We start from the raw sequence: 26,504 nt of genomic DNA on the forward strand, positions 1-26,504 counted from the left end.
ATTGACTCCCTAACATCACAATTAAAAGAACTAGAAAAGCAAGAGCAAACACATTCAAAAGCTAGCAGAAGGCTAGAAATAACTAAAATCAGAGCAGAACTGAAGGAAATAGAGACACAAAAAACCCTTCAAAAAATTAATGAATCCAGGAGCTGGTTTTTTGAAAAGATCAACAAAATTGATGGACCGCTAGCAAGACTAATAAAGAAGAAAAGAGAGAAGAATCAAATAGATGCAATAAAAAACGAAAAAGGGGATATCACCACTGATCCCACAGAAATACAATCTACCATCAGAGAATACTACAAACACCTCTATGCAAATAAACTAGAAAATCTAGAAGAAATGGATAAATTCCTCGACAAATACACCCTCCCAAGACTAAACCAGGAAGAAATTGAATCTCTGAATAGACCAATAACAGGTTCTGAAATTGTGGCAATAATCAATAGCTTACCAACCAAAAAGAGTCCAGGACCTGATGGATTCACAGCCGAATTCTACCAGAGGTACAAGGAGGAACTGGTACCATTCCTTCTGAAACTATTCCAATCGATAGAAAAAGAGGGAATCCTCCCTAACACATTTTATGAAGCCAGCATCGTCCTGATACCAAAACCTGGCAGAGACATAACCAAAAAAGAGAATTTCAGACCAATATCCTTGATGAACATTGATGCAAAAATCCTCAATAAAATACTGGCAAACCGAATCCAGCAGCACATCAAAAAGCTTATCCACCATGATCAAGTGGGCTTCATCCCTGGGATGCAAGGCTGGTTCAACATACGCAAATCAATAAATGTAATCCAACATATAAACAGAACCAAAGACAAAAACCACATGATTATCTCAATAGATGCAGAAAAGGCCTTTGACAAAATTCAACAACCCTTCATGCTAAAAACTCTCAATAAATTAGGTATTGATGGGACGTATCTCAAAATAATAAGAGCTATCTACGACAAACCCACAGCCAATATCATACTGAATGGGCAAAAACTGGAAGCATTCCCTCTGAAAACTGGCACAAGACAGGGATGCCCTCTCTCACCGCTCCTGTTCAACATAGTGCTGGAAGTTCTGGCCAGAGCAATCAGGCAGGAGAAGGAAATAAAAGGTATTCAATTAGGAAAAGAGGAAGTCAAATTGTCCCTGTTTGCAGATGACATGATTGTATATCTAGAAAGCCCCACTGTCTCAGCCCAAAATCTCCTTAAGCTGATTAGCAACTTCAGCGAAGTCTCAGGATACAAAATTAATGTACAAAAATCACAAGCATTCTTGTACACCAATAACAGACAAACAGAGAGCCAAATCATGAGTGAACTCCCATTCACAATTGCTTCAAAGAGAATAAAATACCTAGGAATCCAACTTACAAGGGATGTGAAGGACCTCTTCAAGGAGAACTACAAACCACTGCTCAATGAAATAAAACAGGATACAAACAAATGGAAGAACATTCCATGCTCATGGGTTGGAAGAATCAATATCGTGAAAATGGCCATACTGCCCAAGGTAATTTATAGATTCAATGCCATCCCCATCAAGCTACCAATGACTTTCTTCACAGAATTGGAAAAAACTACTTTAAAGTTCATATGGAACCAAAAAAGAGCCCGCATCGCCAAGTCAATCCTAAGCCAAAAGAACAAAGCTGGAGGCATCACGCTACCAGACTTTAAACTATACTACAAGGCTACAGTAACCAAAACAGCATGGTACTGGTACCACAACAGAGACATAGATCAATGGAACAGAACAGAGCCCTCAGAAATGATGCCGCATAGCTACAACTATCTGATCTTTGACAAACCTGACAAAAACAAGAAATGGGGAAAGGATTCCCTATTTAATAAATGGTGCTGGGAAAACTGGCTAGCCATATGTAGAAAGCTGAAACTGGATCCCTTCCTTACACCTTATACAAAAATTAATTCAAGATGGATTAAAGACTTATATGTTAGACCTAAAACCATTAAAATCCTACAAGAAAACCTAGGCAATACCATTCAGGACATAGGCATGGGCAAGGACTTCATGTCTAAAACACCAAAAGCAATGGCAACAAAAGCCAAAATCGACAAATGGGATCTCATTAAACTAAAGAGCTTCTGCACAGCAAAAGAAACTATCATCAGAATTAACAGGCAACCTACAGAATGGGAGAAAATTTTTGCAACCTACTCATCTGACAAAGGGCTAATATCCAGAATCTATAATGAACTCAAACAAATTTACAAGAAAAAAACAAACAACCCCATCAAAAAGTGGGCAGAGGACATGAACAGACACTTCTCAAAAGAAGACATTTATGCAGCCAGAAAACACATGAAGGAATGCTCATCATCACTGGCCATCAGAGAAATGCAAATCAAAACCACAGTGAGATACCATCTCACACCAGTTAGAATGGCCATCATTAAAAAATCAGGAAACAACAGGTGCTGGAGAGGATGTGGAGAAATAGGAACACTTTTACACTGTTGGTGGGACTGTAAACTAGTTCAACCATTGTGGAAGTCAGTGTGGCGATTCCTCAGGGATCTCGAACTAGAAATACCATTTGACCCAGCCATCCCATTACTGGGTATATACCCAAAGGACTATAAATCATGCTGCTATAAAGACACATGCACACGTATGTTTATTGCGGCACTATTCACAATAGCAAAGACTTGGAACCAACCCAAATGTCCAACAACGATAGACTGGATTAAGAAAATGTGGCACATATACACCATGGAATACTATGCAGCCATAAAAAATGATGAGTTCGTGTCCTTTGTAGGGACATGGATGAAACTGGAAAACATCATTCTCAGTAAACTATCGCAAGGACAAAAAACCAAACACCGCATGTTCTCACTCATAGGTGGGAATTGAACAATGAGAACTCATGGACACAGGAAGGTGAACATCACACTCCGGGACTGTTGTGGGTGGGGGACGGGGAGGGACAGCATTAGGAGATACACCTAATGCTAAATGACGAGTTAATGGGTGCAGGAAATCAACATGGCACATGGATACATATGTAACAAACCTGCACATTGTGCACATGTACCCTAAAACCCTAAAGTATAATAAATAAATAAAAAAAAAAAAAAAAAAAAATATATATATATATAAAAAAAAAAAAAAAAAAAAAAAAAAAAAAAAAATTTCTTCTACCAGATATACTAGGTTGTCACTCTTTAGTGCAGAGTTCCACAGATCCCTAGGGCATGAATAGAATGCAGTCAAGCTCTTTGCTGAGACATAACATGTGTGACCTTTGCTCAGGTTCCCAGTAACCTTCTCATTTCTATCTCAGACCTCAGCAGCCTGACTTTACTGTCCATATCACTATCAACGTTTTGGTCACAACCATTTAAACAGTCTCTAAGAAGTTCCAAACTTTGCCTCATCTTCCCATCTTCTTCTGAGCCCCCCAAACTCTGCCTGTTTCCCAGTTCCAAAACTAGTTCCACATTTTCAGGTATCTTTATAACAACACCCCATCCTCGGCACCAATTTCCTTTATTAGGCTATTCTTATGTTGCTATAAAGAAATACCTGAGACTGGGTAATTTATAAAGAAAAGAGGTTTAATTGGCTCACGATTCTGCAGGCTGTACAAGCATGCACCGACATCACTCTGCTTCTGGGGAGGCCTCAGGGAGCTTTTACTCATGGCAGGAGATGAAGCAGGAGCAGGCGTGTCATACGGTTACAGCAGGAGCAAGAGAGAGTGTGGGGGCAGGTGCCACACTTTACAAACAACCAGATCTCACAAGAACTCATTATCAGGAGGACAGCACCAAGAGAGATGGTGCTAAACCATTCATTAGAAATCCACCCTCATGATCCAGTCTCCTCCCAGCAAGCTCCACCTCCAACACTGGAGAATACAATTTGACATGAGATTTAGATAAGGACATATATTCAAACACATGCCTTGTGTTTCCATCTGGATTATAAATTCTTTGAAGGCAAGTGTCCATGAATTTGTATTATCATCCAAAATGTCTAGTATAGGGCTTTGTGGGCATTAAATACATGTGTTGGCTGATTGAGTTTCTTGTGGTCTTCAGGATCTGTTGTTGTGAATGTTCTTTGGTTTTCAAATATATTGCAAATTCTACTATTTTTTCCTATTTAATAAATTGGCTTCTCCTGAGATCATCGTTCCTGCTCCTGGAACAGTTTTCCACCCTAAATTTTACTTTTTAAATCTTTCTTATTGTTTTCATTTGCCTTCTATTGCTTTACAGTGAGACTAAGGTCTACTCTCAACTTTAAAGCCCTTTTTCTAGCTTTTAATTGTGACAGTTTTCAAAATTCAAAAAAGTTGAAAGAGTATTGTAATGATCACCTTTCACTCACCTAGACCACCTAGAATCAACAATTGTTTACATTTTTTTGGCCGGGCGCGGTGGCTCACGCTTGTAATCCCAGCACTTTGGGAGGCCGAGGCGGGCGGATCACGAGGTCAGGAGATCGAGATCACGGTGAAACCCCGTCTCTACTAAAAATACAAAAAAATTAGCCGGGCGTAGTGGCGGGCGCCTGTAGTCCCAGCTACTCAGAGAGGCTGAGGCAGGAGAATGGCGTGAACCTGGGAGGCGGAGCTTGCAGTGAGCCGAGAGCGCGCCACTGCACTCCAGCCTGGGCGACAGAGCGAGACTCTGTCTCAAAAAAAAAAAAAAAAAAAAAATTGTTTACATTTTTTCATACTTGTCTTATTTGTGTGTCCTTATGTTTTATAGGGGTGAATGTCATGACATCTGTGGCATACTTTCACATGGTTCAGCTTGAAGCCCTTTATTAAACCATATAAACTCCCCGGCAGTCTCATTTCCTTTCTTCCAATTGTTAACAATTGTTCCACTGCCATATTAGGAGGATCTCATTCATATGACACTTTTGAAATTTCTTTGTCTTGCTGCAAGAGTTGATATTTAGAGTTATTGCAAATGTAGCATATTTACAAATATATTGTAAATGGCTCTATTCTATATTCTGTGTTAAGGTTGACTTTAATTTTAATTGACTTCACATTCCTCAGCATGTGTGAGATGATAATTCTTAAAATTTCAGATTCTCACAATTTAGAAAAGGAAGAATGGAAATGCTATGAAAGCTAAGATTAACTGAATATTCAAGCTGTGTTTGATTACTTTGCTGAACATCAAAAATAGGTCCATAATTTAGTGTTGATATCTATGATAGACTTTCTTACAAAAGTAGTGTGGAAAGGTGTCAGAAGAGAAAAGAAGGGAGAAAAGTAGAGGAATAAAAGCATCAGAAATAAAAAGTTATGGTAGCAACAGTTGAGTTTACCTACTTTGTTTCTGCAGTCCAGCTTTTTAACTTGTTTCCTCATGTTAAAGAAGCAAAGAATCCCTAGTTCATGAGGCTACTATCAGAATTGTGCATGATAGTTATTATCTTCCTTTTCCCTAGACTAGTGGCCAAGACGATTATAATGGATAGGCGTTAACAAGGTTCAGGAGGCTGACTGTCTTAGTGTCCTTTAAAAACACTGGAATAGCCTAGTTGCACTACTTGGATGGATGGGAGATGAGAGGAAGGAAGAGCCTTTCACAGAAACCCTTATACTGATAAACCTTTATTCAGACTCAGGAATGGCCAGTTTCTTTAAGATAATAGAGTACAGCTGCTGTGTTTATTATTTGTTATAGTTATTGCGTGCCAATTATGGACCAGCTTCTGTGTGTACTGTTTTCTATTTTATTATGATATCATTCAGTTCCCACTTTCAAAATTATTACTTGCCCAAGAGCACTTAATAAGAGTAGACCTAGTATTTGAAGTGAACCCAGCATTCTGATGATACATTCTTTCTAAGGAGGAGAATTGGAAGCTGCTTCATCAGATCAGGAAGGGTTGACAAATAAGGTAAATTTAATGGGTATGACATATTAGATGAAATGCCAAATGTAGATGGATAAAAACTAGTAACATGTAGATAAGAAAATGAGGGAGGAAAGGGTGTGAAAACCCCCCTTGGGCTATGCACTAAAATGGAATAAGAGTGATAGTAATTGGTTTAATGACACCAAGTTATATAAACAGAAGATTAACATGGTTTCTGGAAAAGAAGTTTTCCTGGTTTCTAAAGTTACTGGAAGATTTGCTGTAGTTTTAGAAGGAGCCAATGAATTTGATTTCTAAAGTTTTGACACCATTGTTTTTTAAAGGTTAAAATGGAATTTAAAGGAAGTGTGGCGTGGGTTGGCTTAAGGGCTGAGTGAGGTGGAGTGAGAGAAATCCATGGGGAGTGCTGACAGTGGAGATTTCCAGGACTGGTGCTTGAGGCTAATTTGGGTTTTAAATTTAGAAAAGAGAATGCACATGAAATGTTTTAATTTGCCAGTGGTACAAATCTCTGTATGTAGCATAATGTAAAGCTAATGAAAATATATTTTCAGAAGCTCTCTTCAAGTTATATGAGACAGCAAAAAGTAAATTAATTTGGTCAAGGACGAATTGAGAAAGTGTATCTGAAGAGAAACAGTTACCATGTTTTTGAGATGATGAGCTCCAAGCTATCAGTGTAGAACATAGGAAGGAAATAAAGAACTGTCCTTGAAGAATGTAAGCTTCTGGGTAGAAAGTCTAATGAAAGTAACAGTATTATTCTATACTTACATGAAACTTTAACATGTAAATCTTTTTTTTTTTTTTTTTTTTTTTTTTTTTTGAGACGGAGTCTCACTCTGTCGCCCAGGCTGGAGTGCAGTGGCGCGATCTTGGCTCACTGCAAGCTCCGCCTCCCGGGTTCACGCCATTCTCCTGCCTCAGCCTCTCCGAGTAGCTGGGACTACAGGCGCCCGCCACCATGCCTGGCTAATTTTTTTGTATTTTTAGTAGAGACGGGGTTTCACCATGGTCTCGATCTCCTGACCTCGTGATGCGTAACATGTAAATCTTAAACTCTGCTATAATTCTCCATGACATGCCTTTTAAGAACGATATGAGAATAGGGCAAGGTCCTGAGAAGAGCAGCTGGCATGATCAAGGAGATAGGTGATTCAGAAGATTGAGACTCAAAGGAGATAGGAGAGAGTGCAGAAAATAAGAATAATGTTTTCCCTCAATCTTAGACTCTTAGAGCCAAAAGTTGTCCCATGAAACTTCAGAGAGGACATCATAAGCTAAGCAAAAATTTGTATTACTTAATCAATTGGGTAGAAATGGGAGAAACATTTACCCTAAATTTGTATGCCCTGAGACAGTGTCCTAAAATTTTTCACATGGCCTAAGGCTTTCAAACTTTATGCCTTGTGTTCGACCCTCTGAGATTTGAATTCAAATAATATTGAAAAGTACCTGGAAAACAGTGCTGAAGTATGTACTAGAATTCTAATCCAGCTTACTGCTTGTTTTTGTAGGGCCTTCAGGCTAAGAATTGTTTTTACATTTTTAAGTGGTTGGAGAAAAATAATCAAAAGAAGGATAATATTTAGTGATGAGTGAAAATTACATGAGAATAAAATATCAGTGCCGTAAGTGAAAGTTTCACTGGGCTACAGCCATGCTCACTTGTGGATGTAGTGTCTACGGCTCCTTTTGCACTACGGCAGTGGCAGAGACCCAATGTCCTGTAAAGCCTAAGATTACTCTCTGGCCCTTTACAGGAAAAGTTTGCCAGCCTCTTGGATAGACTAATAAAACTAGCGTCGTTTTTCCAGGAAAAGAAAAGATTGTAGTGACTAGAGGAAAAATGTTAAATAGATGAAGAAACACCGTATACAGTCATGAACCGCATAACGTTTCAGTCAACGACAGACCAGTGGCCTTATAAGATGATAATGGAGCTAAAAATTCCTATTGCCTAGTGACATCATAGCCATTGTAACATCGTAGTGTGATTACCTTATTTTTTAAAAATTTAGCATAGCCCGAATTTACAGTGTGTAAGTCTACAGTTACGTACAGTAATATCCTAGGCCTTCACATTCATTCACCGCTCACTCACCCAGAGCAGCTTCCAGCCTTGCAAGTTCTATTCATGGTAAGTGCCCTATGCAGGTGTAACATTTTCTCCTTTTAGACAGCATTTTGATTGTACCTATTCTATGTTTAGATGTGTTTAGCTACACAAATAACATTGTGTTAACAGTTGCCCATGGTATTTAGTACAATCACATGTTAAGTATGTGATGGACCACACCATATATATACCCTAGGTGTGCAGTCGGTTGCATCATCTAGATTTGTGCAGGTATGCTCTGTGATGGTCCCATGACAAAATCCCCTAATGACACGTTTCTCCAAACACACCCCTGTCGTTAAGTGACACATGGCTGTAAATGGTGCTGAGCATCATGCTGTTCTTTCCCGTGCTGTTCTTTCTGTTTCTGGTCTAACACAGAGGCCGTTAGCCTCCTGAGACTATTTACATTTAATTAAATACAACTTAAAATTCAGTTCTTCAGCTACATTGACTGCATTCTAAGTGCCCAATAGCCACATGTGGCTGGTGGCCACCATGTTTGAAGAACATTTCCATCATTGCTTAAAACTCTGCTGGACATGGCTATATAATAGTAAATATGGTACTTTGTGCCAGGTGCTGCTCTTGAATCTTCTCAGAAACTTCTTGAAGTAGGGATTATTATCACTTCTGTTTTACAGATCAGAACGTTGAGGAACAGGGAAGTGAAGAAACTTGCCTAGAATCACACAGCTAGTGTCAGGGGCAGGATTTAAACCCAGGCAGCCTAGCTTCAAAGTCTTGCTTCTTAATCATTTCATGCTGAGAAAGGTTGAGAGTGAGGAATACGCTTAATTGTAGCAAGAGGGACATGGCCTATGTGTTGACAGTGCTGTACAGATTTTGAAACACAAAACATAGGAAAGTTGTGTAGAGTATAATAGCTACATTCCTTCCTAGAAGGAAATCGAGCGATAGGAACTGGACTAGTGTTTTGGAGACCTTTCAGTCTTTTTTTTTTTTTTTTTTTTGGAGACAGAGTCTCGCTCTGTCACCCAGGCTGGAGTGCAGTGGCGTGATCTCGGCTCACTGCAAGCTCCGCCTCCCGGGTTCATGCCATTCTCCTGCCTCAGCCTCTCCAAGTAGCTGGGACTACAGGCACCCGCCACCACGCCTGGCTGATTTTTTGTATTTTTAGTAGAGACGGGGTTTCACCATGGTCTCGATCTCCTGACCTCGTGATCCACCCGCCTCGGCCTCCCAAAGTGCTAGGATTACAAGCGTGAGCCATCATGCCCGGCCTCAGTCTTCTTTATGTTAAATGGATCGTTTGAATTCTGACATATCTTCATAGCAGTGTTGACCCTTTCTAATTAGTGGAAATTATTTTGGCAAAGAAAGCCATTAAATGGGAATTTTGCCTTCACAACGGTTGTATGTATTTGTGTTAATTCAAGCATGCTGTAGTGCTACAATATCATGTCCTATTACCTTTTTAGCTGTGTTGAAGGCTGTGTTGCCATTGAGTTATAATTTCACTTGAGTAGAGGTGTAGGGGCCACATACGATACTGTTTTTGGTATTACATGCAAAGGCTAATGCCCTCTGTTGTAGAGCATGAATATTGGGTGAGCATTTTAGTGGATGAACACTTCCCTCTTCTGAATTTTACTAAATTTGTTTGATTTTATTTTAACAAATGCATAGCATTTCATGTGTCAGGCACTATTTGGAGTACTTTATAAACGTTAACTTATTTAATCTCCCTATCCCTATGAGAGAAATACTGTTTTTTTTTTGAAACGGAGTCTCACTCTGTCGCCCAGGCTGGAGTGTAGTGGTGTGATCTTGGCTCACTGCAACCTCCGCCTCCAGGGTTCAAGCAATTCTCCTGCCCCAGCCTCCCCAGTAGCTGGAATTACAGGTATGTGCCAATATGCCTGGCTAATTTTGTATTTTTAGTAGAAACGGGGTTTCGCCATGTTGACCAGGCTGGTCTCAATCTCCTGACCTCAGGTGATCCACCCGCCTTGGCCTCCCAAAGTGCTGGGGTTACAGGCATGAGCCACCACGCCAGCCGAGAAATACTATTATCCTCGTTTTGCAGATAAGGAAACTGAAGCACCCATGAAGCACATTTGACCCATGTGGTCAAATGTTTAATAATTTGACCACAGTCACACAGTTAGACAAGTGATAGCACCGGGATTTGAACCCAGGCAGTCTGGCCACAGAACCTGTAATATTGCGTGCTGTGTGTTGCTGCCTTTCTGGTGGCAATGGACTATTGATTTAATTGTACACCAGCCATCTCATCTTGCTTTGGGGGATGTTAGCAAGTGTAGAGGACTGTTGACAGCACTAGTAAGTGAGATCAAAATGACAAATGTGGCTCTGTGGCACTCCCAGAAGCCTCATGACTAGTCCAAAGGCAGTGTACAGCTCTAACTCTATAAAATAAATACTTGTCCCAGCTAAACAGCTCTTAATCATTTTTTGATTAGCACCAAAAGTACTTCAGGGCACACATGACTTGCTGGCTTCTTCAGCTAGTAAATTCTGTCATGAGTAGCCTGAGCTCCTTTTTGAGAGGGTAGGTCAGTGTTATGGGTCCTGTAGAACTTCAGCTATACCTGGGAGAAATTTTGGAAGCTCCAGTAGGAAAGTGTAGCTTAAAATTAGCCTATATTTCCCAGGAAGTTGATACAGCTTATCTCCCTCTACCCTGTTGTTGAGCTTGATCTGGTCATTGCCACCATCTTCACTGCTATTACCTTGTGGTTCAGTGTTCTTAAATTGATGGAAGAGGTCCTTCAAAGTTAGACCATGTGATCATTGTCTATCCCCGTGTGTTTAAGAGTACACGTGTGCATGGAATTGTATTTCCAGTATAGTTAATCTAGAAATTTCTAACCAACTTGGCAGCATTTCTTGGTTGCTTGCTGTGAAAATGCTAAAAAAATTGTTTAAAAATAAAAATTTTTGTGCTGCAGAGTGTAATACCAAATTTGGAAACCAGATTTTTAAAAACAGCATCTATATTAATATGATAAATGCTTTTAGTTAAAATATCTTATTAATTTTTTAGAAAATTTAGAAAGCATTTAAAAACTATTGGAGACATTTGCAACTCTGAAAATTATTTTAGTGTATTTTTAAAATTAAATATTAAAAATAATTTTAAGACAGAGTCTTGCTCTGTCACCCAAGCTGGAGTGCAGTGGCGCCATCATAGCTCACTGTAACTTCAAACTCCTGGGCTCAAGTGATCTTCCTGCCTCAGCCTCACAAGTAGCTAGGAATCCAGGCTCATGCCATTGTGCCCCGCTAATTTTAAAAAATTAAAAAAAATTTTTTGTAGGAATGGGGTCTCGCTGTATTGCCCAGGCTAGTCACAAACTGCTGGCCTCAAGTGATCTCCCACCTCAGCCTCCTAAGGGGCTGGGATTACAGGTGTGAGCCACCATTCCTGGCCCTATTTTGGTATATTTTAAATGTATATAAATCCACTCAGTGAATGGATTTGTAAGAGAATTGTTTAAAGTTGACTGGAATTATAACATTTTACATTTCAGACATGTCAAATTGTTTTTCAGTTCTAAGCATGACTTAAGGCTTTGTGTCCTGTTGTTTATATTCTAATTTTGTGTTTCCTTATTTTCAGGCCGAAATAGAACTATTTGTGAACAGACTTGATTCAGTGGAATCAGTTCTTCCTTATGAATACACAGCGTAAGTTTTTCAGCTTGGCTTTTATGTAAAATTTTGTGTGACTCATCAGAATTTTGTACATTGAGAACTTTGTTTTCTCACAGTTATGGACAAATTGATAGGCATTTTAAAAATGTACGAGGCCTGAAAATATTTTTTAAGGTGTACTCTTCCAAGGTGTGGTTAAAAATGTGATCTTTTTTTTAATGTTTCTTTGTAATACAACAGAAGCACTGACTAAACAATGGATTTCCTTTTTTGTCTGACTAAACAGAAAGCTACTTTGTTTTCTTAACGTTTTAAAATTATAAATAGCGCCACATATTTTTTTTTTTTTTTTTGAGACGGAGTCTCGCTCTGTTGCCCAGGCTGGAGTGCAGTGGCGCAATCTCGGCTCACTGCAAGCTCCGCCTCCCGGGTTCACGCCATTCTCCTGCCTCAGCCTGTCTGAGTAGCTGGGACTACAGGCGCCCACCAACACGCCCGGCAAATTTTTTTTTTGTATTTTTTAGTAGAGACGGGGTTTCACCGTGGTCTCAATCTCCCGACCTCGTGATCCGCCCACCTTGGCCTCCCAAAGTGCTGGGATTACAAGCGTGAGCCACCGCGCCCAGCCAGCTCCACATATTTTTAAACAAAATTTTTATGTCCCTCATAATCAGTTCCCAGAAATAACTACTTTGATGTCTACCTCCACATTTTTTCTCTGAATAGTCTAATCTATATAATCACATTTATACATTTTTGTTTTAAACAGAAGTGGATTCATAGTATTTATTTTTATTTTTTGAGACAGAGTCTCACTGTATTGCCCAGGCTCGAGTGCAGTGGCACGATCTTGGCTTGCTGCAACCTCTGCCTCCCACGTTCAGGCGATTCTTCTGCCTCAGCCTCCCAAGTAGTTGGGATTATAGGCGCATGCCACCACATCCGGCTAAGTTTTGTATTTTTAGTAGAGACAGGTTTCACCATGTTAGCCAGGCTGGTCTCAGACTCCTGGGCTCAAATGATTCACCCACCTCGGCCTCCCAAAGTGCTGGGATTATAGGCGTGAGCCACTGCACCTGGCCCATACTACTATTTTTGATTGGCACCTTGTTTTTCTCATTGAGTGTATTGTGGGCATCTTTCCATGTCAATACATAGCTACCTCACTCTTTTTAGTATCTGTTATTATTCCCATTTTAGAAATTTTATAGATTCCATGTATAGTTAGTTTCACTAGTTTCCTATTTACCAACATTTGATTATTTCCAGGTTTTTTGTTTGTTTGTTTTTGAGGCAAGGTCTTGCTCTGTTGCCCAGGCTGGGTGCAGTGGCGCGATCATGGCTCACTGCAGCCACAACATCCTGGGCTTAGGTGATCCTCTCATCTCAGCCTCCTGAATAGCTGGGACCACAGGCATATGCAACCATGCCTGGCTAATTTTTTTTTTTTTTTTTAATTTTTTGTGGTGATGGAGTACCACTATGTTGCCCAGGCTGGTCTCAAACTCTTGGGTTCAAGTGATCCTTACACTTTGGCCTCCCAAAGTGCTGGGATCACAGGCATGAGCCATTGCGCCTGGCCCAGTTTTTTGATATTGTAAAAAACGCTCCATGAATATCCTTTATTCGTTTGACCATTGTATACCATATTGGGTCTAAAACTGTTGCTAAAATTTAGTTTAATTTCTCTGCTATTTAAGAGTTTTAAAAGAAAATAGTTTGCTGTAGAGAAAAGCATACACAAAAAAGTTAAGACTATCCTAAAGAATTCATATACCTAAGTATGTCTAAGAAAAGAATACAAAATACACGAATGGGTAGACTGTAATTCATCTAATTATTGGATACTTAAATTTTTTTCTAGTTTTTGTTTTGTTAAACATCTTTAAATCTTTGTGGATATTCTTAGGAAAAGTCAGTGGATCTGTGGAGAATCTTCATTTGGGGACTTCCCAGCCCCAGGTTTTTTTTTTTTTTTTTTTTTTTTTTTTTTTTTTTTTTTAAATCACCAGACCCACCTTCCTCTTTAGGAATCTCACTAATCTGTTACTATTACTGTACTGATCTCGGATATTCCCCATATCATTCCAGGGTGAGCACAGAACTGCCCTTTTAATTTTCTGTGGCAAAGCTGAAATTAAGCTGTAATGTTTAAACAGAACTTTATTAAAGTTGGTTAGTAACACAAGGGAATTACAACACAGAGAATCTGATAGGTGACTGACTACATCTTCTCCACAGCACTCTTCACAGAGGGTCTGTTTAGCTGTGCTTCACATATTGGGATGCGTTGGCAAGTGTACTGAGATGAGACAGAACTGCAGGTAGACTTGACGTACATTACTGAAATGTCATTTTTAATTAAAGATTTGAATTAGATATAGAAAGGAGATAAGTTATGCAAAATTTGCTTGAATAATAAGGATCTAAATAATTTTATTGGAGTGAACAAAAATAAATTATAGTGAGTCCATCTAAAAGATCTTGTAATATGCATTCTAATAAGAGAATGTTATTTAGAAAAAAATATTCGAAGGCATAATTTTAGGTGTTTTGCTTTTTTATGGGGGGAGATGTGGTACATAGGAGTTGGAGTATGGATAGATTTCTTACTCATCTACTAGAGCTGCTAGAATGATCAGTACCTAATCTGCTCTCAAGATTGGCTAGGTGTTTGATATTTCATCATTCCCTTTTATGTGTAAAAATTTAAATATTCTTCTCCCAGGTTTGATTTTTGCCAAGCATCAGAAGGAAAGCGCCCATCTGAAAATCTTGGTCAGGTACTATTCGGGGAAAGAATTGAACCTTCACCATATAAGGTTTGTATTTAGTGTTACATAATAATTATTTACTTACAGCTTTTGTTTTTGTTATTTAAGAAAAGCCTGAGATAACTCAGCTATCATTGCGAAGGAAGAGTTCATTTCTCTTTTTCATCTAGGAATAGTTTCTTAAAATCAAAGTTAGAAGGATCCTTCCCCTTCTCACAGTGTGTCATTGATAAGTCTGTCTTAATGAACATTCACGCAACTAATGTTAGGAATGTTAAGACGGTGGCTTAAGGGGCAGGGCTCAGATGCTCTGCCTCCTTCACAGAGGGTCCTGAAACCCGGGTCCTGGAACCCAGCTTCCAGTCATGAGAGGTTGTCTCAGCTGCTCTGTGTCTCTTTCCCCCTGTTTTCCAGCAGTATCTAGAGACACTCTCCGTTAGCACGTTTTCCAGCAGTGTCTAGAGACACTCTCCGTTAGCACGTATAATGCTGCCTGGGCTCCCGCACTGGGATTTTTGGAAGCTAATCTTTCTTTTTTTTTTTTTTTTTTTTCCAAGACAGAGTCTTGCTCTGTGGCCCAGGCTGCAGTGTAGTGGTGAGATCTCAGCTCACTGCAACCTCTGCCTCCTGGGTTCAAGCAATTCTTGTGCCTCAGCTTCCCGAGTAGCTGGGACTATAGGTGCATAGCACCATGCCCGGCTAACTTTTTGTATTTTTAGTAGAGATGGGGTTCTACCATATTGGTCAGGCTGGTCTCAAACTCCTGAACTCAAGTGATTTGCCCGCCTCAACCTCCCAAAGTGTTGAGATTACAGATTTGAGCCAGTATGCCTAGCCTAACCTTTCTATTTTGATGTATTTGGAACATCTTTGGTACATTTTTCGAATACCAGTGAAACCAAACTAAGAACAATATAAGGTATTCTTTTCAACATTTGTACTTCATCATCTCTCAGAATTCTTTTGCCTTTAAATCTATTGTCTTTTAAGCCTGTTACCCTTCCACATTGCATAGTCCCTGTTTGTTTCGTATCTGTTCTCCTACTATACAAAGAACAATGGTCTTTTGCTTTTAGAAACATTAAAGTAGTTCATTATAATAATGTATCACCATATAAGAAAATTAAATGATGCAGAAGAATAAATAATAATAAATGTGCAGTTCCACTTCACAGTTTGTTATTAAAATTTCCTGAAAATTTTCATACACCTATAAGCTTATATTAAATAGATTAGATTTACTTATTTGTTTTAACATACTATATGCCACACTTTGCATTTTTCCTATAACTCTCTACCGTGGGCATCTGTCCACATGAGAATGTGTGTTCCGATGGCTCTAACTTGACTCCAGGTGCTATTCCCCAGCCCGACAGCTTCCTCTCCTGGCTTCGCGTCTCTGCTGTGTCTTAGACCTCATACATACCCACCTTCCCTGCTTTCTCGCGAGGCACCCCCATCTCACTCAACATTTTATTACATGGAGCACAACATTTATTATCTGTCCAGCAAATCCCGAAGCCTAGATTCGTCTCACCAACCATCTTACTCCCTCCAGCACCTGCACCTACACTGTGAAGCCCTGGGGGAAAAGAAACCACTGTGCACATTTAATCCACTACAAGTTGATCGTTTCTGACCGTAAATATATCCTCTTCAAATATTCTTTTTTTTCTTTTCTTTTTTAAGAGATGGAGCCTTGCTCTGTCACCCAGGCTGGAGTGACGTGGCACAATCATAGGTCACTGCAGCCTCAGACTCCTAGGCTCAAGTGATCCTCCTGTCTCACTCCCCTGAGTGGCTAGGACTACAGATGCATACCACCACATCCAGCCAATTTTTAAATTTTTTATAGAGACAAGGTCTCACTCTGTTGCCCAGGCTTGTCCTGAACTTCTGGCTTCAAGCAGTCCTTCTGCCTCAACCTCCCAAAGGGTTGGGATTATAGACATAGACGTGAGCCACCGTCTGATGCCTTTCAAATACTTTTTTTTTTCTTTTTCGGGACAGAGTCTCACTCTATTGCTCAGGCTGGAGTGCAGTGGCAAGATCTCAGCTCACTGTAACCTCCACCTCCTGGGTTCAAGTGATTCTCCTGCCTCAGCCTCCCAAGTAGCTGGAATTACAGGCATGTGCCACCATGCCCAGCTAATTTTTGTATTTTTCATAGAGACGGGGTTTTGCCGTGTTGGCCAAGCTAGTCTCAAACTCTCGACCTCAGGTGATCTGCCTGTCTTGACCTCACAAAGTGCTGAGATTACGGGTATGAGCCACCACGCCCGGCCCCCTTTCAAATATTCTAATCTGAAATTGTCTACCCTAAAATTGCCAGTAACTTTTAAAGTTTCCTAAACATAGTAGATTCAAAGGCCTAATGGGATGAAGTCATTGAGGAGGAAGGAACACAAAGTATATGGACATGGGTGCCATTGAGCAGGGCAGGCATGTAATTTGTGAAACACCTCTTCCCTCTTGGGATATTTGGAAGATTACTTTGAATGATATTGCATTCTTCTTATAGCAGATGACTGTTTTCAGGCATGCTTATTAAATTTTACAATCTTAAATATTCCAGCAGCCTCTCAGCCCCGTGTCTCTATTTATGTCTTGCCCTTGAGAAATGATGGGTGAGAAGAACATCAGTAATGCCCTTAGTGAACTGGGAAGACAGCAGGAGTCCCTAGCAGGAAACAGAGGGAAACCCAGCAAAATACTCAAACCCATGGAGAGGTGTTGCCCCTTGGGGCAGACTTTGAAGGCAGGTTACTCCCCTTAGTAGGACGTCATTGGGCACATTTCTGTTTCTGTGCAAGGACTGTTCATTGCTCATACACAGGACCCTTTTTGGGGCCTAGTGCTTTTCAGATTTAATCCTTTGTTGTAGAAGTTGAGGTTAAATATAATAAAAGGAGAGCTTTAGAATGGAGAAATTGTGTACCCAACATTTTCCCTGAGTCTTGTGGAATGTTTCAGGATCCATATCTGTACCAAAACAAATTCTCTAAGCCCCAAACTTAAAGGGACAGAGCAGGCACATTTTAAGGCCAAGGTGTAAGCCAGCCATAAATGTATTGACCAATATTTTTCATTTCACTGTTGATTCTTTATTTTCAAGGATTTTTATCTTTATGTATGTATTTATTATTATTTTTTTTTTTTTTTTTTTTGAGTGTCACTCTGTGGCCTGGGCTGGGCCACGGCTCACTGCAGCCTTGAACTCCCAGGCTCAATAAATCCTCTCACCTCAGCCTCCTGATTATCTGGGACTACAGGTATGCCCACCATGCCCAGGTAATTTTTTTATTTTTTGGAGAGACAGGGTCTCACTATGTTGCCCAGGCTGGTCTTGAACTCCTGGGCTCAAGCAATCCTCCTGCCTTAGCCACCCAAAGTTCTGGGATTGTAGGTGTGAACCACTACACCCAGCTTTATCTTATTTTAGATCTGCTGTAAAAACTGAGGTAACAACCAGCCACAAAATAAAATCCCAGTCTGCTTTGCCGTCTTTTATATTTGGCTTCTGTTTAGGTCAGGAAAACAACAGTGCAAGACATTGTGTGTATTATGTGAAGCTGGAACCACATTTCATAGGACCATAAAATCTCATCTCAGATCTAAGCACTCATATTCATTCACTCAGTTAACACATTTGCTCAGTACCTTTCATGTGCCAGGCACTGTGATGGGATACAGCAGTGAGCAAAACAAAAATCTCTGTCCTCATGGATCTTTTATGCTGATGGGGAGAAGGAGACAAAATAAATTACCAGAATATATGTTTCAATTACTGATGAAACAACTATTGAAAATAAATCTGGGAAGGTGTGTGGGGAATTTCTAATTTTAAATAGGCTTACTGCAAAGGTGAATTTAAAGTCTTAAATTTAAAAAGCCATACCGAGAAGGTGACATTTGAGCAGAAGACCTGAAGCAAGTAAGGGAGTGAGCCATGTGAATATGTGGGGGAGGTGTTCTAGCTGAAGAGAGGCCCCAAGGTGTGCAACTTGAGCAGGTGAGCAAGATAGAGCATAGTAGACAATGAGCACAGAGAAGTAACAGGACCACATTATAGAATGACTCAGAGGCCACTGTGAGGATTGGCCTTTACATCTGAGCAAGTTAGTTAGTTAACACTGGAGGGTTTTGAGTAGGCTTCGATTTTACCAGGGTCACCCTGGCTGCTGTACTGAGAATGGACTGTGGGGGTGCGAGGGGAGAAGCCAGGAGACCAGTAGGAGGCCTTCTCCCTCATCTAAGTATGATCTGTCTCGGGAGGGGAGAGGGGGTGGTGAAGAGGTCAGAATCTGTGAATCTGGCTGTGTTTTGAAGGTGGCTGACAGAATTTGCCAAGGGATGGGATGTGGAGTGTGGAGTTTCTATTTTCTAAGATGGGACAGTCTGTGGGACGAGCCAGGCTGGGGAATGGGGAAGAGTTAGTTTTGGATGTGGTAAGTGAGAGGTGTTTATTAGGTGTCCGAGCAGAGATGCTGAATAAACAGCCAAATATATGCTACTGGAGTTTGGAGGAGGGCTTCATCCTGGATATATACACAGTATATATTTGAGAATCATCAGTGTATAGGTGGTATTTACAGCCACAGAATTGAAGAGATCCCCAAGGGAGTGGGTATAGATGAAGAAGACAAGATTCAAAGAGGCACAGGACTCTCCCCATCCTCTTGACCTATAATACCAGGTGCTCCAAGGGCTCCTGGTATTGTATTTTTAGTAGAAACAGGGTTTTACCATGTTGGTCAGGCTGGTCTCGAACTCCTGACCTTAAGAGATCCACCCCTCTCAGCCTCCCAAAGTGCTGAATTACAGGCGTGAGGCTTAGACCCTTGGGGCACCTGGTTTTATAGGTCAGGAGGATGAGGAGAGTCTAGCAAAGGATACTGAGAAGGAGCCACTGATAAGAAAGAAGGGTAACAGGGAGAATGTGGTCCCTGGAGGCCAAGGCAACAAAGTGTTTCTAGGAGGAGGGATTGGTTGATTTGTCACTGATGGGTCAGGTGAGATAAGGACAGAGGATTGACCTTGGGTTTAGCCTTCAATGTGGAGGTCATTGATGAGAAAGCAGCCATGATAGAATAGCCAGGTGGAGAGAGATTGGAAAGACCAGTTGCAGGTGGACACATCTACAGCTGTCTTGAGGACTTTTATTTTACTGGCAGTGAGAAAAAGAATGGTAGCTGGAGGATGGCATGGTTCAAAGAGGACTGTTTATTTGTTTGTTTGTTTGTTTAGAGACAGAGTCTTACTCTGTCGTCCAGGCTCGAGTGCAGTGGTGTGATCTCAGCTCACTGCAACCTCCATCTCCGAGGCTCCAGTGCTTCTCTTGCCTTAGCCTCCCGAGCAGCTGGGATTACAGGTGCCTGCCACCACACCTAATTAATTTCTGTATTTTTAGTAGGGACAGGGCTTTGCCATGTTGGCCAGGCTGGTCTCAAACTCCCGACCTTAGGTGATCTGCCCACCTTGGCCTCCCAAAGTGCTGGGAATAAGCCAAGGCACCCGCCCCAAAGAGGACTTGTGATAGATCTTTTTTTTTTTTTTTTTTTTTTTTGAGACAGAGTCTTGCTCTGTAGCCCAGGCTGGAGTGCAGTGGCGTGATCTCAGCTCACTGCAAGCTCTGCCTCCTGGGTTCACGCCATTCTCCTCCCTCAGCCTCCCGTGTAGCTGGGACTACAGGCGCCCGCCACTATGCCCAGCTAATTTTTTGTATTTTTAGTACAGACGGGATTTCACCGTGTTAGCCAAGATGGTCTCAATCTCCTGACCTTGTGATCTGCCTACCTCGGCCTCCCAAAGTGCTGGGATTACAGGCGTGAGCCACCGCGCCCGGCCAAGAGGACTTGTGATAGATCTTTAAGCAAGGTGTGTATGTGGATGAGTGTGATCAGCAGATATGGGAAAAGTGATGATTTAGGAGAGGGAAGGATTGCTGTGGGTATCCTTGCTCTGACAAGAAGGGATGGGACCCAGTGTACTGTTGGAGAGGTTGGCCTCAATGAGCTCGTTCATCCGTGGTAACTGGAGGAAAGGCAGAGACATGGGGCATGATGCTGGGAGGTAAATGTGGCAATTGCTCCTGATTCCTCAGTGAAGTAGGCAGCATGGCCACCCCACCTGTGAGTGAGGAGGGAGGCAGCAGCCAAGTAGGATCCAGGAGAGCTAATACAGCAGGAGTGTGGAGCAGCTTCTAGGCTGCATCAGGGACCCTCTGGCTAGCTGATGGTTTGAAGTAACAGCAGCCAGCGTGCTTAATTGTGTATCTCCAGCTATTTCCAGCTGTGCTGCTGAGTTGGATTTAACCAGGTTTGTGGTTTTAACAAGTGAATACCAAAAAAATGAGAGAAGAACACAGGATGTGAGGACATCCTTGGATGTTATGAAAGATGGAGGTACTGTTGAGCTTGGAGTTTGAGCTTGCACAGGGGGCATGTGAGGCCACAAAAGGAGTAAGAGACAGTGAAAAGACTGTAGGATCTGTCGATTCAAGTGGAGTCCAGGGCTTGTTGGAGGTGATGAACATTTGAGCCAGTGAGTTGGAGCAACGGGAGGAGGTGCTTTGACACTGGGAAGCTTGAAATGAAGATAACGGCTGGGACTGCTGTCATTGATAAAGGCAGGGTGGAATGTGACCAGAGGAGGGAGTGCTTTGAAGTTGGATGAAGACCAGAGTTGCTGGAGGAGAGGGCAGAGGATCAAAAGGTCATTGTTTTGGAAGGATCGTTTATATAAATATAATCACCAAGAATCAGGAGCGAGGAGGAGTGTTGCAGTGACAGTGAGCCAGGAGCTGAGAGCCAGTGACCTGGGGTTGGTAGATGACAAGAACAGGAAGGAGTAGGGGCAGTGTGGTCTGATCACATGGGAGTCAAAGCTAGAGGTTTCTGGAGGAGGGAGAATGGTCTGGCCCAGCGCTGGGGCCTATGAGAGAAAACAGGCACCACCAGCAAGACTCCAGTGAGGCAGCATCCCTCAGGGACAGCCAGGTTTCCATCAGAACAGGCTCCAGAAAACATTCTGAGAAGAGACTGAGGAACTAGAGGGTGTTCTACTGGTGACACATGAGTTTCAGGGCATAGTGGAAGGGATTAAGCAGTTGAGGGGGATACATTTTGGGATTCAAATGTGGGAATGGAAGGATGACATGGACATCCTGGACTTCTGGTGGTGACTAGTATTCAGAGGGTAGGGGGCACAATGGGATTAGTCCTGCCCATTAGTCCTAATGTGTAGTAGTCCGTTCTCACGCTGCTATGAAGAAATACCAGAGACAGGGTAACTTATAAAGAAAAGCGATTTAATTGACTCACAGTTCCACATGGCTGGGGAGGCCTCAGGAAAACAATCATGGCAGAAGGAGAAGCAACCATGTCCTTCTTCACATGGCGGCAGAAAAGAGAAGTGCAGAGTGAAGCGGGGAAAGCCCCTTATAAAACCATCAGATCTTACGAGAGCTTACTCACTATCACAAGAACAGCATGGGGTACCGCCCCCATGATCTAATCACCTCCCACAAGGTCCATCCCCCAACACGTGGGGGTTACAATTCAGATCACAATTGGAGGTGAGATTTGGGTGGGGACACCAAGCCAAACCACATCAGTCCTGATGGTCTCAGGCTGCATGGGGGAGAAGTCTTGCCAGGAGTGTGCCCCCTTATATGATTTCCCTCAGATATGAACTTTGATATAATTTTTCCATTATTTGCTAAAAGCTGGTGGTGAGATACATAACAATAACTGTTATTTAGTGAATACCAATTTTCATCAGTCAGCATGCTAGGTGTTTTGCACACACATTCTGTATTTAATCCGACAACCCTGCAAGGCAGGTACCGCTCCCATTTTACACATAAGTTAACTGAAGCTGAGGCAGGGTTATGCAGCTTTCCCTGGTCTCCTAACAAGATGGAGTTGACTTGTACCCAGGTCTGACTCTAGATTGATATTTTGATTTTCAGAATTATTCCAAGGAGAAGTTTAAATCCTCACTGAAATAATTCAGGAAAAATTATAATCCCACGTTTTCCCAAATAGAAACAGAACAGTGCTGTGCTTGCGTGTTACAAGGAGGATTTGTTTCCCTTGGGAGCTAAGAATATTTAAAAATCCTTAGCAAAACATAAATAAAATACAATTCCATCCATAACCAAACATGATTTAAAATATTATAAAATTCCCAACAGGGAGAGGCCGTAGGGTGTTGTGCTGAAGAGCATGTTCTCCGGAGCTCAACTCGCTTGGCTCAGATCCTGGCTATGCTGATGCTCAGTTGTGTGACTTGGTGCTCCAGTTTTCTCATCCATAAAAGATGGACAAGGGTTGTTTGGAGGATTACATGAGGCTTGATATATACAAAGTACATGGAACATAGGAAGCACTAAACAGATGTTACCTGTTACTACATTAATGTCACTTTAGTCTTGCTATTTCCTTCACAATTGAACACACAGGTTGACTCACCTATTGAAGTGAGCACTGGATTGAGGTGTCAGATTTGCCGTTTTGGTGTAATATTGTCTCTCTCTGCTTAACTTACTTTAAGTTTGGTGTCTGTGCTTCTGATTCCTTAGTGTGTATACTTTTCTATTTTTCCATTTTTCACTTTTTAAGAATGAGTAAGGTTCATATAAGGTTTAAAATATCAACTAGTGGTACAGATACAGCTGTATTGGAAATAGCAATGCAGACAGATTGAAAGCATTGGCTGACAGGTGGCAGCAGTGGACTATGCTTAAACATTCACTTAGCTGCTTCACTGCACCTGCTTTAGGGATGTTAATAAATACATACATACGAAAGAGTGGGCTGCTTAGAAGTGAACCATGCCATGTTTTTTTTACCACCTTATGTAATAAAGTTTGAATTTATTAAAAGATACAATTATGGCTGGTTGTATAGCTGGTAAATTTCAGCCTTCTGGAGTCATGTTTACCCTGATTTTAGACATCTGAATGTCACTTTTTCTTATATTATCACATGCTCTCTTGTTCACTGCTGAATGTCTATCACCTGACACTTAAGGAGGGCACTTAACATCTGTCGATTATTTGAACATAAAAATTTGTCTGCTTGTTACTAGAAAGCCATCAACTCCAGAATTCCTAAGGCATGACCGTGGGATATTACTAGGAGAGACTAAAGTTCCATTTTTGTTCTACATGGGATTTTTTTTTTCTCTTCTAGAACTTATTTACATTTAAAAGGTAAGTCAATTGAAATTACCAAAAAGAACGTATCAAAGGAAAACTTGATGACAAGTCTTTAGAGAAACACAATACGATTAAAATTTAAATGATTGAGCTATGAGGAATTTAAAAATTTATTTATTACCAGTATTAATGCACTTAAGTAATTTAATGGGACTAACACTTTTACTCTATTTGTGATATTGTTATGAAGAACCTAGATAGTTTTTCTGAATTTGCTTTCCACTTCCTTTTAATACAGTTTACGTTTAATAAGGAGGAGACCTGTAAGCTTGTTTGTACAAAAACATACCATACAGAGAAAGCTGAAGACAAACAAAAGTTAGAATTCTTGAAAAAAAGCATGTTATTGAATTATCAACATCACTGGTAAGGCATGAATATTTTTGATTTTGGGGTTTATCCTTTCCATATGAAATCTCTGTTGCATTGACTATATAAATTACTTGATTGTGTAAAATATAGCAAATTAATTGATTTCCTTTTTTTGTTACTAGTGGTCGTAGCTTGAAGTAGTGACTCTTAGTTAAAGAGGACAACATCATTTAAAGTATCGTCTTTTAACTGTGTTTAGATTACTGTAATATCTGGTACTTCTTTTGATACATAGATCTGGTACATAGAGTAGTTATTTTTATTCACATACAGGCATACCTTGGGGATACTGAGGTTCAGTTCCATGCCACTGCAATAAAGCAAATATCACAATAAAGTGAGTCACATAAAATTTTTCTTGGTTTCCCAGTGCATATAAAAGTTATGTTTATACTATATATAGTCTATTAAGTGTGCAATAACATTATGTCTAAAACAACTCTGTAAGTACTGTAATTAAAAAATACATTATTGCTTAAAAAAAAAAAAAGGCTGACACAAAGACATAAAGTGAACACATGCTGTTGAAAAAATGGCACTGATACAGGCATGGTGGCTCACGCCTGTAATCCCAGCACTCAGGAGGCTGAGGCGGGTGGATCACGAGGTCAGGAGATCGAGACCATCCTGGCTAACATGATGAAACCCCATCTCTACTAAAAATACAAAAAATTAGCCAGGCATGATGGTGGGCTCCTGTAGTCCCAACTACTTGGGAGGCTGAGGCAGGAGAATGGCGTGAACCCCAGAGGCGGAGCTTGCAGTGAGCCGAGATCGTGCCACTGCACTCCCGCCTGGGTGACAGAGTGAGACTCCGTCTCAAAAATAAAAAAAAAAAAGAAAGAATGGCACTGATAGATTTGCTTAACATTTTTTGGATGCCACAAACCTTCAATTTCTAAAAAACACCATATCTGCAAAGCACAATAAAGTGAAGTGCAATAAAACGAAGTATGCCTGAATAGTTAACAGTAGCATATTATGCTTTGGGGAAAAGGGCCTGGGTCAGTCTTCTAGTGAAAACATTGTTTTATACTTGTGGGCTATGAAAAGAAATCACAGGAAAACAAAACTTAACTTTTGTTTGATAAATAGCATCAACCTCAAATAAAACGCTTACATTTTGCTTAGCCTTTTATTTTGTAAACATGACATAACCTTAACAAATTCTGTACCAATTTGTATCAGAATCAAAAAGCATTTAAAACTGTCCTGTTTTTCCTTCCAAAGTAGTATGTACTTATTATACAATATTCAAACATAGAATTTTTTTTTTTTTTTCTGAGACGGAGTTTCGCACTGTTCCGTAGGCTGGAGTGCTGTGGCGTGATCTCGGCTTACTGCAACCTCCGTCTCCCGGGGTCAAGTGATTCTTGCACTTTAGCCTCCTGAGTAGCTGAGATTACATGTGCCCGCCACCACATCTGGCTAATTTTTGTATTTTTAATAGACACGGGGTTTTACCATGTTGGCCAGGCTGGTCTCGAACTCCTGATCCGCCCCTCTCAGCCTCCCAAAGTGCTGGAATTACAGATGTGAGCCACTGCACCCGGTCAAACATAGAATTTTTTTTTTTTTTTTTTTTTTTTTTTTGAGGCAGAGTCTAGCTCTGTCGCCCAGGCTGGAGTGCAGTGGCACAGTCTCGGCTCACTGCAAGCTCTGCCTCCCGGGTTCACGCCATTCTCCTGCCTCAGCCTCTCCGACTACAGGCACCCGCCACCATGCCCGGCAAATTTTTTTGTATTTTTAGTAGAGACGGGGTTTCACCATGGTCTCGATCTCGTGACCTCGTGATCCACTCGCCTCGGCCTCCCAAAGTGCTGAGATTACAAGTGTGAGCCACCGCGCCCGGCCAGAATATTTTTAAAGACTTTCAAAATCCAACATTTGAAGTATAACCATTGCTATTCTTCTGAGTAATTTTGCTTGGAAATGCCTGTATTCTGTGGGGATCATAGTTTCCATATGTTTTGCCTTTTCTAGAAAGTGTAAGATGCTTTCAGTGGCGAACAGGAGGACTGTCTTCATGCACTTCCTTTTGGATATTTGTCCTGTCAGTATTTTAGATCACATTGTTTGCTCACACCAGTGAGGTTAGGAACCGTGGATCTGAGCTGAGACCTGACCAGATCCTGTGGCCTTGCATTCCCTCCTACCCCTTAGTTTTCCTCCTCCTCCACCCCACCCAACCCCCATACGCATAGAACCCTGGGTTGCTGAGTCCTGTGCACAGCCATGAACTAGTTTGTGATGGGAAGGATTCATTCTGACCTGCCAGACCTGGGTAACATCTACCTGAACCCCATAAGATTGGGTTCCGTGTAGGCTAGTGGGGCTCTGTTGGAAGGAAGGAGATAGTGCTGTTAGAAACCTGCCTGTTATGCTTGTGTCAGCTTCTTTCTCATCTGACCCTCAGTGCAAATAGGAACTTTAAAGACTCCTTTGTCTCCCCATTTCTTTGGTTTCTGGTAAATGAAGAGCTTTTTTC

The 26,504-nt window shown here is 41.1% G+C and overlaps 1 protein-coding gene across 1 annotated transcript in view; it reads left to right on the forward strand.

The window, feature by feature from the left end:
* TM9SF2 (transmembrane 9 superfamily member 2) overlaps positions 1 to 26,504 on the forward strand; it is a 69,662-nt gene that overhangs the window by 11,557 nt on the left and 31,601 nt on the right. Inside the window, exons 2-4 of the mRNA XM_003270144.4 lie at positions 11,613 to 11,680; positions 14,376 to 14,469; positions 23,883 to 24,010. Coding sequence (XP_003270192.1) covers positions 11,613 to 11,680; positions 14,376 to 14,469; positions 23,883 to 24,010 — 290 coding nt within the window. The remainder of the gene's footprint in view (positions 1 to 11,612; positions 11,681 to 14,375; positions 14,470 to 23,882; positions 24,011 to 26,504) is intronic.

This window comes from Nomascus leucogenys, chromosome 5 (genome assembly GCF_006542625.1).
Source record: "Nomascus leucogenys isolate Asia chromosome 5, Asia_NLE_v1, whole genome shotgun sequence".
Lineage (NCBI taxonomy): Eukaryota > Metazoa > Chordata > Mammalia > Primates > Hylobatidae > Nomascus > Nomascus leucogenys.